The sequence below is a fragment of the Schistocerca cancellata genome, chromosome 2 (genome assembly GCF_023864275.1).
Source record: "Schistocerca cancellata isolate TAMUIC-IGC-003103 chromosome 2, iqSchCanc2.1, whole genome shotgun sequence".
NCBI classification, from domain to species: domain Eukaryota; kingdom Metazoa; phylum Arthropoda; class Insecta; order Orthoptera; family Acrididae; genus Schistocerca; species Schistocerca cancellata.
This window is the reverse complement of record NC_064627.1, coordinates 592,130,619-592,147,763: the sequence shown is the minus strand read 5'-3', so window position 1 is coordinate 592,147,763 and position 17,145 is coordinate 592,130,619. Positions and strand designations below refer to the sequence as shown.

The following is a 17,145-nucleotide window of genomic DNA, read 5'->3' as shown; positions in this document are numbered from 1 at the left end:
TTCCGCCGACCACTGGCGACAACATCGATGTACTGTGGAGACCTCACGCCCCACGTGTTGAGCAATTCGGCGGTACGTCCACCCGGCCTCCCGCATGCCCACTATACGCCCTCGCTCAAAGTCTGTCAACTGCACAAACGGTTCACGTCCACGCTGTCGCGGCATGCTACCAGTGTTAAAGACTGCGATGGAGCTCCGTATGCCACGGCAAACTGGCTGACACTGACGGCGGCGGTGCACAAATGCTGCGCAGCTAGCGCCATTCGACGGCCAACACCGTGGTTCCTGGTGTGTCCGCTGTGCCGTGCGTGTGATCATTGCTTGTACAGCCCTCTCGCAGTGTCCGGAGCAAGTATGGTGGGTCTGACACACCGGTGTCAATGTGTTCTTTTTTCCATTTCCAGGAGTGTATTTACAACTAAAACAAATAAGCTAATGTACCATTCCAAAGGTCCCAAGTGGAATGATTGTCATTTTTTAATGAACACTAAGAGTCATTTTACAAATACTAATGCACTGAATTTAAAATAAAAAAGTTTTTTATTTATTTATAAGGTAATAAACATGTAATACAACTACTGTAATACTTATTTACAATGAACACATTACTGTACTGAAATGGTGCAGAAGTTAGATTATACTTACACACACACATAAACACACACACACACACACACAGACACATAAATTTTCAATGAACACATTACTGCACTGAAATTGTGCAGAAGTTATGTTGTACTTATATACAAATCAGTTGGTTTTACTAAGAAATTCATCAATGGAGTAGAAGGAGTTGGCCACCAATAAATCCTTTAGGCTTCTCTTAAACTGAATTTCATTGGTTGTTAAGCTTTTTATGGCTGCTGGCAAGTTATTGAAAATGTGTGTTTCTGAATAATGCACACCTTTTTGTACAAGACTAAGTGACTTTAAATCCTTGTGAAGATTATTCTTATTTCTAGTATTGATTCCATGAATTGAGCTGTTGGTTTGAAAACGTGATATATTTTTAATGACAAATTTCATTAAGGAATAAATATATTGGGAAGCAGTAGTTAGTATCCCTAGTTCCCTAAACAGGCTTCTGCAGGATGTTCTTGAGTTCACACAACATATAATTCTTACTGCACGTTTTTGTGCCCGGAAAACTTTAGCTTGGCTTGATGAATTACCCCAAAAAATAATCCCATATGACATTATGGAATGAAAGCAAGCATAGTATGCCAGCTTTTTCATTTTTATATCCCCTATGTCTGACAAAATTCGCATTGCAAATAGAGATTTGTTAAGACGCTTCAGCAGTTCTGTGGTGTGCTCCTCCCAGTTGAATTTATTATCAAGCTCTAATCCCAAGAATTTAACACTGTCCACTTCTTCTACCTTCTTGTCATCGTATGTTAGACATATACTCTTGGGACACCCTTACAAGTTCTGAACTGCATGTAGTGTGTTTTTTCAAAGTTTAGTGACAAAGAATTGGCTAGGAACCAGTGATTAATGTCCACAAATATTTTATTGGCTGATCTTTCTAAGACTACACTTGATTTGCTATTTATTGCAATGTTTGTATCATCGACAAACAAAACAAACTTGGCATCTGGTAATGTTACTGATGAAAGGTCATTGATATAAACAAGAAAAAGTAAGGGCCCCAAAATGGAACCTTGTGGGACCCCACATGTAATTAGTTCCCAGTTGGATGATGCCTGATAACTTGATACATGTCTCTTTCCTAATAACACCCTTTGTTTCCTGCCAGAGATATAAGATTTGAACCATTTTGCAGCATTTCCTGTTACACTATAATATTCTAGTTTACTTAAAAGGATATTGTGATTTACACAGTCAAATGCCTTTGACAGATCACAAAATATACCAGTTGCCTGCAATTTTTTGTCTAATGAATTAAGCACATTTTCACCGTAAGTGTAGATAGCCTTCTCAATATCAGAACCTTTTAGAAATCCAAACTGTGACTTTGACAGTATGTTATTTGAGATAAGATGGTTATAAAGACGACTGTACATTACTTTTTCGAAAATTTTTGAGAATGCTGGCAACAGTGAAATTGGACGGAAATTTGATGCTATTTCTTTATCTCCCTTCTTAAACAGTGGCTTAACTTCAGCATATTTCAGCCATTCAGGAAATATTCCACTGATAAACAACTGGTTACACAGATAGCTTAATATGGTTCTTAGCTCAGAATCACATTCTTTAATTAACTTTGTTGATATTTCATCATACCCACTAGATGTTTTTGATTTTAAAGATTTTATGATGGACATTATTTCTGTTGGGGTAGTGAGGGTCAAATTCATATTATGGAAGTTACTTGAAATGTCTGGTCTAAGGTAATCCATAGCAGCATCTACCAAACCTGACAACCCCATCTTTTCAGTAACAGTTATAAGATGTTTGTTAAAAAGTTCTGCAACACTATACACATCTGTCACCAATGTATCATTTACTCTGAATTCTATTTGTTCCTCTTCATGTCTGGTTCTACCGGTCTCCTCCTTCACTATATCCCATATTGTCTTTATTTTGTTATCTGATATGACTATCTTTTCCTTGTAATATATTTGCTTTGACATCTGTATTACACTCTTTAATATTTTGCAGTATTTCTTATAATGTGCTATAGCATCAACATTGGAAATGTTTCGGATTGACAGATACAGTTTTCTTTTTGTTTTACAAGATAACCCCATTCCTCGAGTAATCCATGGCTTCTTTGTAGAGTTTGCACTAACCTTGGTAAGTTTTGGGGGAAAGCAGTGTTCGAATAAGGTAAGCACTTTATTAGCTGCACTTTATTAGCTGCACTTCTGAATGACTACACTCAGAAATACATTCAAATCTACAAAAGAGCAATATGCGGAGCAAAAAGTATGGCCAATGATAAGTTCATAATACAGTCAGAAAATAAAAGCCAAGCAATATGGAAAGTAATAAAGAAGGAAGCAAATAAAGTGTCCCCTAAAATGGAAAATATCATCTGAACCAAGAGAAGAAGAGTGCAACTGATCCTAACACATTGCAAATCTTTTCAGGTATTACTGAGCTGATATCACAAATAATTTAATAGCCCTGGATGTGTGGAATATTTGTGTATAAGGAAGTGGCATCAATGGTTACAAGGATGGTTTCTGTCCCTCTTTCCTGATGAAGCAGCCATGGTTTGCGAAAGCTTGAATTTTGTGTGTGTGTTTGTGTTTGTTAGTGTGTCTATCAACATACCAATGCTTTCGTTTGAATTTATGCAAGCCAGTTATTACCTTAATGTTTTTTGGTGGTTTGATGTACAGTTTTTTCCCTGCCTGCAGGGGTCCTGTTTGTTGTAGCATTGTATGTGCAGACTGCACATGCAAATCTTGGTTATTCCTTGGGTTGTATGGATGGATATTTTGGGTTTTTTTTGAGCAATCTTGCTGTTGTCATCTATGACTGTTGTTTTGTAAACATTATTGTTTCTAAGATATATAGGCATGGTAATGGAGGAACATGAAACTTTTTAAATGAAGGTTTCCATGAAGGGCGAGGTGCTGTGCCTTCTATGGCTCTTATAATACTTCTTTGTGCAATTAAACAGATTTTGCTGACTTGTGAATTTCCCCAGCAAATTAAACCATACCTTAGTAGTGATTCCACTTGTGTGTAGTGCACTTGTTTCATGATTTGCATTGATGTGCATCCAGTAAGAATTTTAATACCATAATAAATGGTATTTAATTTAGTACATAGCTGTTGTGTGTGGCCATTTTAGGTTGTCTTGGATCCAAACTCCTAGATTCTGATGCTACTTACAGTTTAAAATGTTTTGCCTAACAGCTCAGTGGGTGCAATTAGAGGCGGTTTATTCTGCACTGTGTGTAGTTGTATAGTGTTTGTTTTCTGTGAGTGTATTATTAAGTTATTCATCGCAAACCATTCTGATATATGTGAAGTGGTCTTTTTTATTTCATTTTGGAGCGCTTGTGGCCTTTTTCCTTTGATAAAAAAATTTGAATCATTAACATATTTAATGCACTTATAGTTAGGGCTGGGTTATTACAAGTCAATTACGAACAGCAAGAACAAGATTGGTCCCAGTATGGAACCCTGTGGCACACTGTATTTAACACCGTTTTTTTCTGAATGGTAGGAAATTAAATTCTTGCCTTCTTTCTGCAAGACTTCAACTATTAGTTGTCTGTTTTGTAGCTATGACTTTACCCGCTCATAGGTTGGGCCTCTGACACCAACATTTTCTAGCTTTCTAAGCAATATGACCATGATTAATGATGTCAAATGCTTTTGAAACATCTAGGAATATTGCAGCTATGATTTTCTTTTTTTATATAAATGTGTTAAATGCTTTATTTAGGAAATCGATAATAGCTGTCTTGGAGAATTTGTCTTTTCGGAAATCATGCTATGCAGTCAAGAAAAGTTTATTTTCTTCCATGAAATCTTTGAGTCTTTTGCAAAAGATTTTTCAGTTATTTTAGGGAAAAAACAGATAGTAGAGAGACTGGTCTCTAATTTGTTACATTTGTTTTTCATCATTTTTCTTTAGCTATTTTTAGCTTTCCTGGGAAGATTCCCTCAGAAAGTTAGCTATTGCATATGTCAGCCATGGGCCTAACTATTAAGGATGCTCATTTTTAATAGTATAATATGTTATGTTGTCAGTACCAAAGGAAGGTTTTGATTATTGCTCCTCTATTGTTTTTAGGATTTCCTGTCTGCCTGTTGGGTATAGGAAGAGACACTTGTTACTAGGGATAGTTTTAATTTGATTTGCAGTGGCAGCATATCAAAAGATTTGCTTCACCAGAATCTCAGATGCCTTGGTGAAATATGAGTTAAAATTATTTGCTAGCTGCTGGGAATCAGATATTGCAGATGAGTTTTCTTCCAAATTGATTTTATGGTATTTTCTCTGGTCTATTCTTGTTTCTTGTCTTACAATATCCCATGTGGTTTTAATTTTCTTTGGTTTGTTTGCTATGAAGGAACTGTTTGCAATTCTTTTTGCAACTTTTATGGCTTTAGTTAAAAACGTTTTGTAATTGTTAAAATAGGAATCAAATTCTGGAGATGTGGTGTGCTGTCTAGATATTTTATGAAGTAATCTCCTTTCCTTTGCAGATATTTATATCCCTGTTCTGAGCCATTTTATTTTCCAATCCCTTTTTGTGATTGTCATTTTATGGTGTGGAGGGTAAAGTTCAAAGCAATAGCTAAAACTATTTAAGAATTTGTTGAACTTATCTTTTGTATTTTCTTGTTTATAGATTTCCTCCCAATTTTCTTGGCTCAGACAGTGAAGGAAATGTTATATGTTCTGGTCATTATACTTCCTAGATGAAATTATTATGCATTGAGTTGAACCAAGCTGGTTTCCTCATGTTATATTATTTTTTTGGGCTGTGTGGTCCCCAATACCTGTATTGAAGGTTTGTGTTGAATATTTCAAAGGCATATTCATAAATATTTCATCAAGGATTGTGGCTGAGGTTCTTGTGATGTGCATTGGAGTTCTGTAGTAGCCTTTAAATTGAAAGTTGCTAAGAGGTTCAGTAAAACAGTTTTTTACTTGGACTCACCAGCAAAGTCAAGATATTTGCATATCTTAACAGAAAAATAAATACAGCTTACAGCTGAGCTCATGAATCCTCACCGGAAAAAAACTATTAGGATGTTACCTTACACTGTTACATGATGGTCAGTTTGGCTGAAGAGAAGGTAAATTCACTATATCATTTACTCATTGTATTCCATACACACTATCAAGAAGGAGAACTTTCATTGGTTTAGTGAGAAAATGTATACATTAAATAAAACAAAAAAATCATATAAATTTAATATGTGCACTGTATTAATGATAAAATCATTTTACTGCTTAATGCTCATGCTTTTGTCAGGTACATTTAATCAAATAAATTATAAAACAGCTGCCACTTGGAAAAATTCTGCTGCCTTCTCAGTTATACTGATTGATTAAATTTAAATTTTTGAAAGAAAATAGTTGCTTAAATCTATGAATGTGAGCTGTGTTTACTGTACATTACTACTTATCAAGCTGATATACTATGAACACTGCTGCTTGCCATGGAGCTAACAGAACATTTCAGTTCTTCAGTTTAGATATTTGTGAAAGTTTGCCTAACGAGGTATGATTTTAATGTGCTTTTGATCTGGTTGGGATTACCAATTTCTTGCTTTATGTTAGTTGTGAGCTTATTGAATACTTTTGCACCACAATGTATAGCTCCACTTATAAAAATTACTGTTGTGACTTGTATTGTGCATATGTACATCATATTTCATCTAAAACTAATTGTTAATGTTAACAACAAAAACCATTAAGCTTTTAATGTAGTTGGAAGTGCAATTAAAATTCACAGTTTGCTGATGATTGTGTTGTCCTCAGTGACTGTGAGGAAGAATTACTTATTGAATGGACTGAATAGCCCAATGAGCACAGAATATGAGATTAGTGTAAACCAGAGAAAGATGAAAATAGTGATAAAAACGGAATTGAGGTTAGCAGTAATCTTAACATAGAAACTGGGCACCACAAAGTTTGCATACTGAAGTGATACTGCTATCTTGGAACTGAAATAACACATGACGGATCGAGCAAGGTCGGACATAAAAAGCAGACTAGTACAGGCGAAGAAAGCATTCCTAACTAAAATAAATCTACTGCCATTAAATGTGGGCCTCAATTCAAGGAAGAGATTTCTGAGAATGTACACCTGGAGCAAAGCATTATGTTCAAGTAAATCATGGGCCATGGGAAAACCAGGAAAAAGAACAATCAAAGCATTTGTGATTTTGAGTTTCAGAAGGATGTTGAAAATTATGCAGACTGGTGTAAATGAGGAGTTTACTCACAGCATTATCAAGGATGGGGATATTTAGAATACATTGACTAAGAAGTAAGTACAGGATGATAGGACTTGCGTTAAGACATTAGGAACTAATTTCCATGGTAGCACAAGGAGTTATAGAGAAACTCTAGGGAAAGACAGAGACTGAATTATATTCAACAAAATATTGAAGTTGTTCAATAAAAAAACAACATTTGAATATTTGGTGCCTGATCAAGACGTAAGACAAAATGGACTTTCTGCCAATTATTTAAATTTTAAAGGATCAATAGAATATGGTATATGCTCTTGACAAATAACACAAAAACACCACTAAGTGACAGCTGCCAATGTAATTTATAATAATACCTTTTTTGATTCAGTCTAAATCCATTGTTTGAGGCACTCAGCATCTCTGAAAGTTCTCCACCATGAGTGCAAACTACAGAATACAATGTGAGAATCAATGAATGAACAAATATACACATCTCTCATTATAAGCATTTCAATTACTTTTTGTATTTTTTTCTTGCTTCTCTGCTTACATACTGTATTAAAATCTTATTATTGACTTTGTTTCAGTGTTATATGTGGAATAGAAGAAACAACAACAAGAGCAGACATTATAAAGGCAGCTATGGAAGCAGTTTGTTTTCAGACAAGAGATGTTATTGATGCTATGAATAAGGACTGTGGAATTACTGTAAAGAGTCTACTTGTGGATGGTGGTTTAACTGTAAACAACACAATAATGCAGCTGCTAGCAGATATATGTGGCATTTCAGTTGGTAAATACTTTTGTTTTTAATATTTTATCCGCACATGTCAGGCATTTGAAATATACCTACTAAATGAAAGATATGAGGTGTTATTGTTGTCTTACATCTTGAACAAAGTTCCTTTCTTTGTTATACAGTTAAAAAAATTATTAAACCACACTTTCAGAGATTTTATAAAACTTTGAGATTTTTTGTTTTTCATCTGATTAACTTCCTAACTGCTATACACTTGGATGGAATTTTTATATCAAAGGTAAATGATTGCTGTGAATAGAATTAATATTAGATAAAAAGCTCTTAGAAAAATGACGAAAAAGCATAGATCTTAATGAGAGTAAATCTATGGAATAATATGAAAGAATAACTTTCAGTACAAGCATCATAATTTATGTTACTGATGTGTGGCCCAATATGTCTTCTATTGAATAAGGTCCAACCTCTTTGAAACATAGTAAAACGTATAGGCAGTGGAGGATAAACATTCAGTGCTTGCATCTATTTTGTCACATTATAAATGGAATTCATATTTTACAAATTTAGAATCTTTAGGGTTTTAATTTTTGTTAAGTATAATGTGTAACATGTACTACACGAGGATGAATGAAATATAAATTGGATTTTATTTTAAAAAATCATTTATTGAAAAAGGCAGTTACAGTTTATTTTTCCACATAGTTCCCATTTTAGAAATATATTTTTCCCAGCAAGAAGGAAAGCTTTTTATTGCAGCATCACAGAATGCTGGTTGCATCAGGAGCCAATTGGGCACAAATTCCCCCACACCCTCATCATCTATAAAACAGTATCCTTCTAGAACTTCTTTATTTGGTTCAAAACTTGGAAATCGCTTGGCTACAGGTCAAGATTGTAAAGAGGATGATCAAGTTGAGTCCAGTGCATTTCCTGTAGTTTGGAGACCATTAGAGCTGCAGTACGGGGCCTGGCATTGTTGCAGAGGAAGATGACCTGTTGAATCAGTTGATCCTGTATTCTGTTGTGATACCCATCCCTCATCTTTTTCAACAGCTTGAAGTAGTATACAGCATTGATTGCATGTTGCTCACGCAAAAAAATTAATGAGCAAAATGCATTACCGATCAAAAAAGCAGTTGAAAGAACCTAGCCAGCTGACAATTGAGTCTTGGCTTTCACTGGGATTCCATCCCCTTTCTGCTATCATTCCATACTGCCTTATTTGGATTCAGGAGTGTAGTGGTGGATCCACATTTTGTAGAAGGTGATGATCTAACTCAAAAATGCATCACCTTCTTTTGCAGAGCTTGCTGTAAGCCTCCAACAGATTTCCAAACTTCTCAACTTCTGATTTTCGGTTAGAAGGGAAGGGACTCATCTGTTACATACCTCTGGAACTGTAGATCGTTTTTGATTATGGCTTGATAGCTCCCACAGCTTATTCCCACCTGCTCTGCAATTTCTGGTACTCTCATCCACTGACCCTTTTCAAGAATGTCTCAAACCAAATGAATGTTTTCAGTTGTAATGCTGGTCTGAGGACAGCGATCATGTTGCTGATTTTGCATAAATTCTTGTCCTTCCTTGAACTTTTTACACCAGGCAAACACATGCATCCTTGACAGTGTTTGATCACCAAACTGTATAGTCAATCACTGGAAAATTTATTATGCCTGAACTCTTTCATTAGCAAGAAATTTCATAATTATGCATTACGTGGTGGAGAGGTGTGCCTGTTGCACTGACATCATGAGCATTACTGACAAAGCTGTTGGAAGCATGTAACAGTCAGCTCACCCAACTCCTAACAGTCCCACCCAACAATACTACACGTGTGGCTCTGGTCCTACCAACTGTTGGTGCTCAGGAACAAAAATCCTGTTTATATTTCATTCACCCTCATAGATTTACCAAATATTTTGTTGAACTGCTTTTTGTGGTCTGCAGCATTGGAGAAGATAATGCGTGCCAAAATTGTTCAGCATCTCAGTGGACATGACATCATCAGAAAATACAGTTTAGGTTTAAAAGAAGTATGAACAGAAGATGCTATATTTAGCTTTGCTGCCAATGTTTGGATTGAGTAAATAAAAGAACGTGGACATATTCAATATTTTGTAAGCTGTCAAAAGTGTTCAATTGCATCAGTCAGCAAATATTTTCACAGAAATCCAAGTACTTAGTGGGCCAGCAGGGAAGTGGCTTGGTCCATACCAACATGACAGAAAGCAAAAAGTTGTATTGGATAGTGCAGAATGGGTCTCAGATTTCTATGAGTGAGATACCATCACTTGCAGAGTGCCTCATGACGTCATTCATAGTCCTCTGATTTTTATCACTGATCCAGCTCACTGTAATGAGTATTGTAAATTACCATCTTTGGTAATTCACAATAATAGTTACTAATAATTAATTAGACAAATATGAGGTTTACATCTACAGCTACATACATAATCTACAATCCACTGTGAAGCGCATAGCAGAGGGTATTTCCCAATGTACCAATTTTTATGGCTTCTTCCCATTCTATTCATGTATGATGCATGGGAAGAACAACTGTTGAACTATGTATTTGCATGCCATAATTATTCTTATCTTGTCCTTATGATCCCTACAGTAGGGGGTTCTATTATATTACCAGTCATCATTCATAGTTGGTTCTTGAAATTTTGTAAGTAGGCTTTCTCAGGATAGTTTGTGTCTGTTGTCAAGTGTATGTCAGTTCAACATCTCTGTGAAATTGCCAAAAATTGAAACAAAATTGTGTCCATCCATGCTGTTTGATAGTCCTGTGGTGACAGGTCATATAGTGAAAATCATCATGATGAAAAATGTGCCAACTCAAAGATGTGTAATGCATGTTAATCAGTGGTAGCATGATCACTAATGTTGTGTATTTTTTGTTTTTTCTTGGTTGCTATGTGTATCAAGAGATACCACTCATTCATTTTTTTCTGTTACACTACATTTGTTAACTGCTGAAAATAAATATCTTGTAGTTCGACCCAAAATTTATTGGTGACCCCGATGTGATCATAAGATAGCCATGTTGGATTCAAAGTGATTAATAAGAAACAATCTCACTGCCCAATGTGATCAAGACTCAACAGTACCAACAGCATGTGTAAATGCTGCACCATGTATTTCCTACTTGATTTATGTAACATACTGGACTTTACCAATGGCAGCACCAACAAGTGCAGATGAGGTGCCAGCAAGCATTGTAGTCAGCCACATTGCCATGAAGTAACCTCCATTCTGACAATAAATGACTGTTTAGTTGGTGAGGTGGTTTGTGCTGACACATGTTACTGCTGGCAAGACCTAATATGGTTACGTTGTCATAACACTAAACAAAGAGATGCTCATTGAAGTGCAGGACATTCTACCCATGATAACAGCTACAGAGTGGTATACAGCACTTAAAAATGAACTGATCGAATGCATGTCATAGTCTGAAAATAAGGGATTAGTTAAGATGCTGTGGGTGAAAGAACTAGGTGACTGCACACCATCACAGTTGCTGTATCATCTGCTGACATTGGCAAACAGTGCAGACAGCAATGACATTCTGAGAAACATTTGGTTGTCATAGCTGGTATCATATGCACAAAAAATAGTCACTGTGTGCACAGGAGGATTGAATGCACTTGCATAGACAGCTGACCTCATTGTTGAAATACACCCATCAGCGAGTTTTGTGTATGTTGGCCCTCAATCAGATAACACCACCATTGCAATACTTGCATCGCTCCAAGCACAGTTGGTGGAAGTTACTACACAAGTCACAGCTTTCCAGGCAAGTACCAGCAAACAATGATATTATTGTTCAACAAGGAGTCAAAGTCACTTGCCATCAGCTACAAAATTATGCTGGTACCATATACAGTTCAGTACAGAGCAAGGAAGTGCAACTCACCATGCAAAATGGGAAACACATTGGGAAGTAAGTACTGACAGTGACTGACTCTCTGGATAACAGCCATTGGTTTTTTGTTACCAAATGGTACACAAAACAAGCATTCTTGGTGGACACAGGAGTGGATGTGTTGGTTTACCCAGGCACCCACCTGCCTCATTGTAGTCATGATGATAAGCATCTGTTTACTGCCAATGGCTCCACCAATCAGGCATATGGATGGTTAACATTAACCCCAAACCTCATTTTGCTTCCCAAGCATGGGTTTTGCCTGGGATTGAGCCATATCTCAATACTAATTGTTCCTCAAATGCTTCATCCACTGTATCTGTGTCTTGTCTTCCTGTTCGAACTACTTTTCAGACACTGTCTCACCTGTGTCAGTGATCTCTAAAGGCATTGTTGTTTTCACTTGTCTATACTTATTTCTCTGACATGATGGACACTTCCATGTATACTCTTCAATATCACACTTCATTCTGCGCTACCACATGTATGACTTCATTCTCTCGAAAGTCCTACGTTTTCCTTGGTTTCCTCTCAATGGATTATCATGCATCTCTCTTGATATATTCTACTTCTCTTTGGCCATAATTTCCTCTTCACTGTCTACTTTCATTTTTATTCTCAGGGTTACTTATACTTGCTGCATGCTTATGAGGTTGCTATCCCCACTTGCAACCACTGCAGAGCTCTCCTCTGTTTATGCATTAGTATTTTCACAAAACAGCTTTTTTCTCCTCTGTTTGCTCTTGTTCTCTGGGCCTTATTCTGCTCAGAGCACCTGCATTACTGTTTAACCTTCTTGTTTTATAGAATTCCCTGTAAACATACTCTTCAAGCTTTAGTCTCCACTTCCATTACACATATAATGGTTGCCCATATTCACAACTATGAATACATTTCATGTATTTCTTATGCAAAATCCTACGAAGCAAGTCTTGATACGTGGTGGCAATGACTTGTGTTAACACTTCTTGCAGGTCATCAGTGTTTCCTGAAACTGGAGGAACAAACACTCTGTCTTTACCATAACCCCATACACAGAAGTCCATTGAGGTTAAATGAGGTGATCGTGATCATGGGGACCAGGATTTGCTCCAACATGTTCAGTCCAAGACGGCACATTCTGACAGGAATACACAACAGTTTAATGATGATAATGTGGTGGTGGACCATCTTGTTGTAAAATAAATTCTGTTCCCATATCAAATTGTAATTGAGGCATTAGATAATGTTCAGGCATGTCCAAGTTTGATACACAAGTTACAATTGACTTGGAAAAATAGAAAGGGTCATAAATTTTGTTATTGCTGCAGCACAAAAATCACTGTCTTAGGGGAGTCTCATATATGTTTGATTATGGGATGTGGTTTTTGCTCCCCCCATATCTGAACGTTATGCCTATTCACTTTATCACAGTTATGCAAGCTGGCTTTGTCACTGAATGCACTTTTACTAGGAAAATTGTCTTCAGTGTGCATTTTGTTAAACATTTCTACACAAAACTCAGCTCGTTTTCTTTGTTACTTTCTCTTAAAGCTTGCAGCAGTTAAAATCTGTTTCAATGGTATGTGTTTCCATAATGCCTTCTATGCTGTGACACTAGGTATATTCAGTTCTAAGTTGACACATCTTGTTGATTTACCCAGACTACAAATGTAAGACTGCCAAACTTGTTCAATTGCTGTGTTAGAGCTCTTAACCATCCCTGACCCAGCATCCTATGTGATGCACAGCTAGCTTTGGTCAAACAATTCTACCAATTAATAACAGTTTGTCTTTGACATGGTGGCTTGCGATATTTAGTCCAGAATTGTCTCTGAACTGTAACAGCAGATTTGGATTCATGAAACCATAAAAAACACTGTGCACACTCTGCACCATTACATGACTCCATTATGACTATTTGAATAACTCAAATTTTGTACGTGCTGCCTAGCAGGAACATTGAGAACCAACAGATACTTGAAGATATACTGCATTCTTTGCTGTATCAAACATTTCTGTAAGTTATTTACCTCCTCCACAACTGAACGTAATTTAAGGGTAAATTTGTTTTGGTTCAGCTGTACCACAGAATCTCTTCACAACCTGTGTGTTACAACTGATTTTCATAATATATGACCATGTAGGTTACAATGGCTTGTTGCAGTTTTACAATTGCTTGTTGCAGTTCGGCCAGATTTATCAGAGGCAACTGCTTTAGGAGCTGCTATTGCTGCTGGGATTGCAGAAGGAATAGAAGCAGTTGATATAAAAAATGTTTGTTTATCTTCTACTGATGTCTTTGAACCATCAGTATCAGAAGATGGTATGTATATGCATATGTTATTTTATGACAACTAATCAAAGAAAAATATGAGTATATATTTAAAAGGTAGAAATAGATCAGCAGGATTATTTGTAAGATGAGGCTCACATTTTTAGAATTACTGTGTTTATATTTCAACAAAGATTTATTCTCCCCATGAAATATTTGTTCATGAAAAGTTTCAGCAACATCACATTTCAAACTCTTCTCATCATTTCATTTCCTTCTTCCCCACTGTCCACTTTAGTACCTGTATAGAGATGTCCTTCAATCGTTGCTTTTCATTACAACTGTCATGGTTTAAACATCATATTGTTGGATGTTATATGCTGTTTCTTTTTATAGGATGCCCTTCTTGTCGTGTGCAATCCTTGTTACTAAAACTTTCTTGTGTCTTCCTTTTTACATATTCTACTTCCAAGATACTACTAGCAAAATTCATCAACCTCTTTAACTGTCTCTTGTCTGTGATAAACTTTTAGCTATCCAGCATACCCACTATCTTTGCATAACTTTACATTTTTTTGTTTCATTTTGTTTATGTGCATATTAAATACAACAAACAATGGAAAGTCCAGATCAACAATATTATGAAAAGTACAGATTGCTACTCACTATAAACATGACTCAATGAGTTGCAGATAGGTACAATGAAAAAACTGCTACACATTGATTTTTTGGCAGAAACTGTCTTCAGAAAAGAAAAGAAAACACACACTCATTCACACAAGCAAGCATATCTCACCCACACATGACCTCTATCTCTGACTGCTCTGACCAGAATGCAGTGGTGTCACATCGACGCAAGCAGAGATCTGGAGGGGGTTGGAAAAGGTGCAGGGATAGCAGGGTACAGGTGTGAAGAGGGGCATCAGCATCACCTGACAGAGCATGCAGGGAATAGATGGAAGCTTGACAAGGCTGGCACGCACAGCATCAGCATGCTCTGGGGAAGGGGAGGTGGGAGGATGGGAGGAAACTGGGAGGAGTAAAGGGGATGAATAGACAAGAGGAAAAGACAATTTGGTGCATTGGCAAAGAGCAGAGCACAGTGTGGGTGAGGAGATGTGAATTCAGAGGAAGTGATAGGACAGAGGGAGTGGAAACCGATGGGTGAAAGGTGTGCGACAGTAGGTTACCATAGGTTGAGGCCAGGATGATTTTGGGAGAATGTATTGTAAGAATAACTCCCATCTGTGCAGTTCAGGAAAGCTGGTGGTGGAGGAGAAGATCCACATGGCCAGGCCTGTGAAGCAGCCATTGAAGTCATGTTCAACTGCATGTTGTGCCTCAGGGAGGTCCACATTGCCCTTGGCCTTAGTTTGGTGGTGGACATTAATCCTGGTGCACTGCTGGCTGGTAGTCATACCAACATAAAAAGCTATGCAGTGATTGCAGAAGAGCTGGTATATGGCACAGCTGTTTTAACAGGCAGTCGTACCTCTGATGGAATACGATAATCTTGTGGCAGGACTGGAATAGGAAGTGCTTGGTGGGAGGATTGAGAAGGTCTTGCACCTGGGGCTTCCACATGGATATGATCCCTGTGGCAAGGGAATGGGATTGGAAAAATTTCATCGGAGATGGGATAAGATGTTGTGGACATTGGGAGGGTGATAGAACACCACTTTAGGCGGTGTAGGAAGGATCTAGTTAGGATGTCCCTGAATTCAGGGCATGATGATGGATAATCAAAGCCCCAACAAAGGACGTGGCTCAGTTGTTACAGTCCGGGGTGGTACTGGGTGATGAAGGGAGCACTCATTTGTATCTGGTTCTTGAGGGTGGTGGGACGACTGGAGGCATGTGAGGAGAAGGCAAGGGAAATCTTTTGCGCATTAGGCCTGAGACATAGTGCATCTCTGTGAAGGACTTTTTGAGACCTTCAGCACATTGGGCAAAGGAGTACTAGTCAATGCAAATACACCATGCCCAGGTGGGCAGGATGTATGGGAGGGATTATTTGGGGTAGAAAGCGTGGCAGCTGTTGAATTGCTGGTGCTGTTGGGGGTTCAACGTGGACAGAGGTTTTGACGGAGCCAACAGGGAGGAGGAGGTCAACAGCCAAGAAGGTGGCACCCTGTGTTGAGTGGGAACATGTGAAGCAGATGGGAGATAAGGTGTTGAGGTTGTGAAGGCATGACAATAGGATGTCTTGTGTCTGAGTCCATATCAGGAAGATATCATCACTGAACCTGAAGTAGACCATGGATTTGGGCCTTGTGCTGCAGATTTGTTTGTATAGCTTCCCTCCAAAACAGTTGCAGCTGTGTCTTAGGATGAAGTTAGTAAGGTGTATGAGGAATGAGGTAGTGGGATGGAGTCTGAAGGATGTTGGGAGAGGTAGTGTTCATTAGTGATGAGACCATGAGTCCTCAGAGTATGGGTGTGAGGGATATTGGTGTATAGAGAAGTGTCATCAACAGTGACAAGTAGGGATCCAAAAGGTAAAGGGGTGGGATTAGTGGGGAGTCGATGAAGGAAGTGATTGGTATCTTTGACATGGGAGGTTAGATTTTGGGCAATTTGTTGGAGTGACGAGGTATGAGATATTTCAATAGGACCACAATGATCAGCTACAGTGGGGTTTCCAGGATTTTTGGCTTTGTGGATTTTGGGGAGCATGCAGAAGTATGAAGTGCGGGTTGTCATAGAGTTGAGGAGGGAGATAGGTTTAGGAGAGAGGTTCTGGAAAGGACCTAAGGCTGTAAGAAAGGATTGGAGGTTATTTGGACAGCTGGGATGGGATGTCTATGACAGAGTTTATAGGTGGATAAGTCAGAAAACAGGCAGAGACCTTACTTCAGGTAATCCCTGTGACACTGATGAAACCCTTATCTGCAGTTAGGATGATCAGATCAGTATTTGTTGTGAGACTGTGTATGGCTGTCCTTTCTCTGCTGAAAAGTTGGTGTTGTTAGGAATAGACCTGGGGAAGCATAGGAGGCATGTTGGAGGTAAATAAACCCTGTAAAGTGACCAGGGAGTGGTTAGGTAGGAGGGGGAGGGGGGGGGGAGGAGGAGGAGAGTTAAGGTGAGATGGTAGTGTGAAGTGGGAGAGGTAGGATTATATGTTGGCATTATATTAGCTTTGGTTAGAGGGACAGTGGACAAATATATGTTTCTGCAAGGACTGAGAGAAGGAGGGTAGGTCTTTGACAATTGCACAGTTAAATTTCGGTGTAGAGCTGAACGGAAGGCCTTTGGGACTGAGGATTTTGGTGCAAAGGTTAACAGCAGTGTTCTGAGCTTGTTTAAGCTCTGGATTTAGTGAATTGGGAGTTTTGGCCCCAAAAC

The 17,145-nt window shown here is 37.9% G+C and overlaps 1 protein-coding gene across 1 annotated transcript in view; it reads left to right on the top strand.

The window, feature by feature from the left end:
• Positions 1 to 17,145, top strand: part of LOC126156806 (glycerol kinase-like) — a 286,026-nt gene that overhangs the window by 233,620 nt on the left and 35,261 nt on the right. Inside the window, exons 8-9 of the mRNA XM_049916333.1 lie at positions 7,446 to 7,651; positions 13,711 to 13,848. Coding sequence (XP_049772290.1) covers positions 7,446 to 7,651; positions 13,711 to 13,848 — 344 coding nt within the window. The remainder of the gene's footprint in view (positions 1 to 7,445; positions 7,652 to 13,710; positions 13,849 to 17,145) is intronic.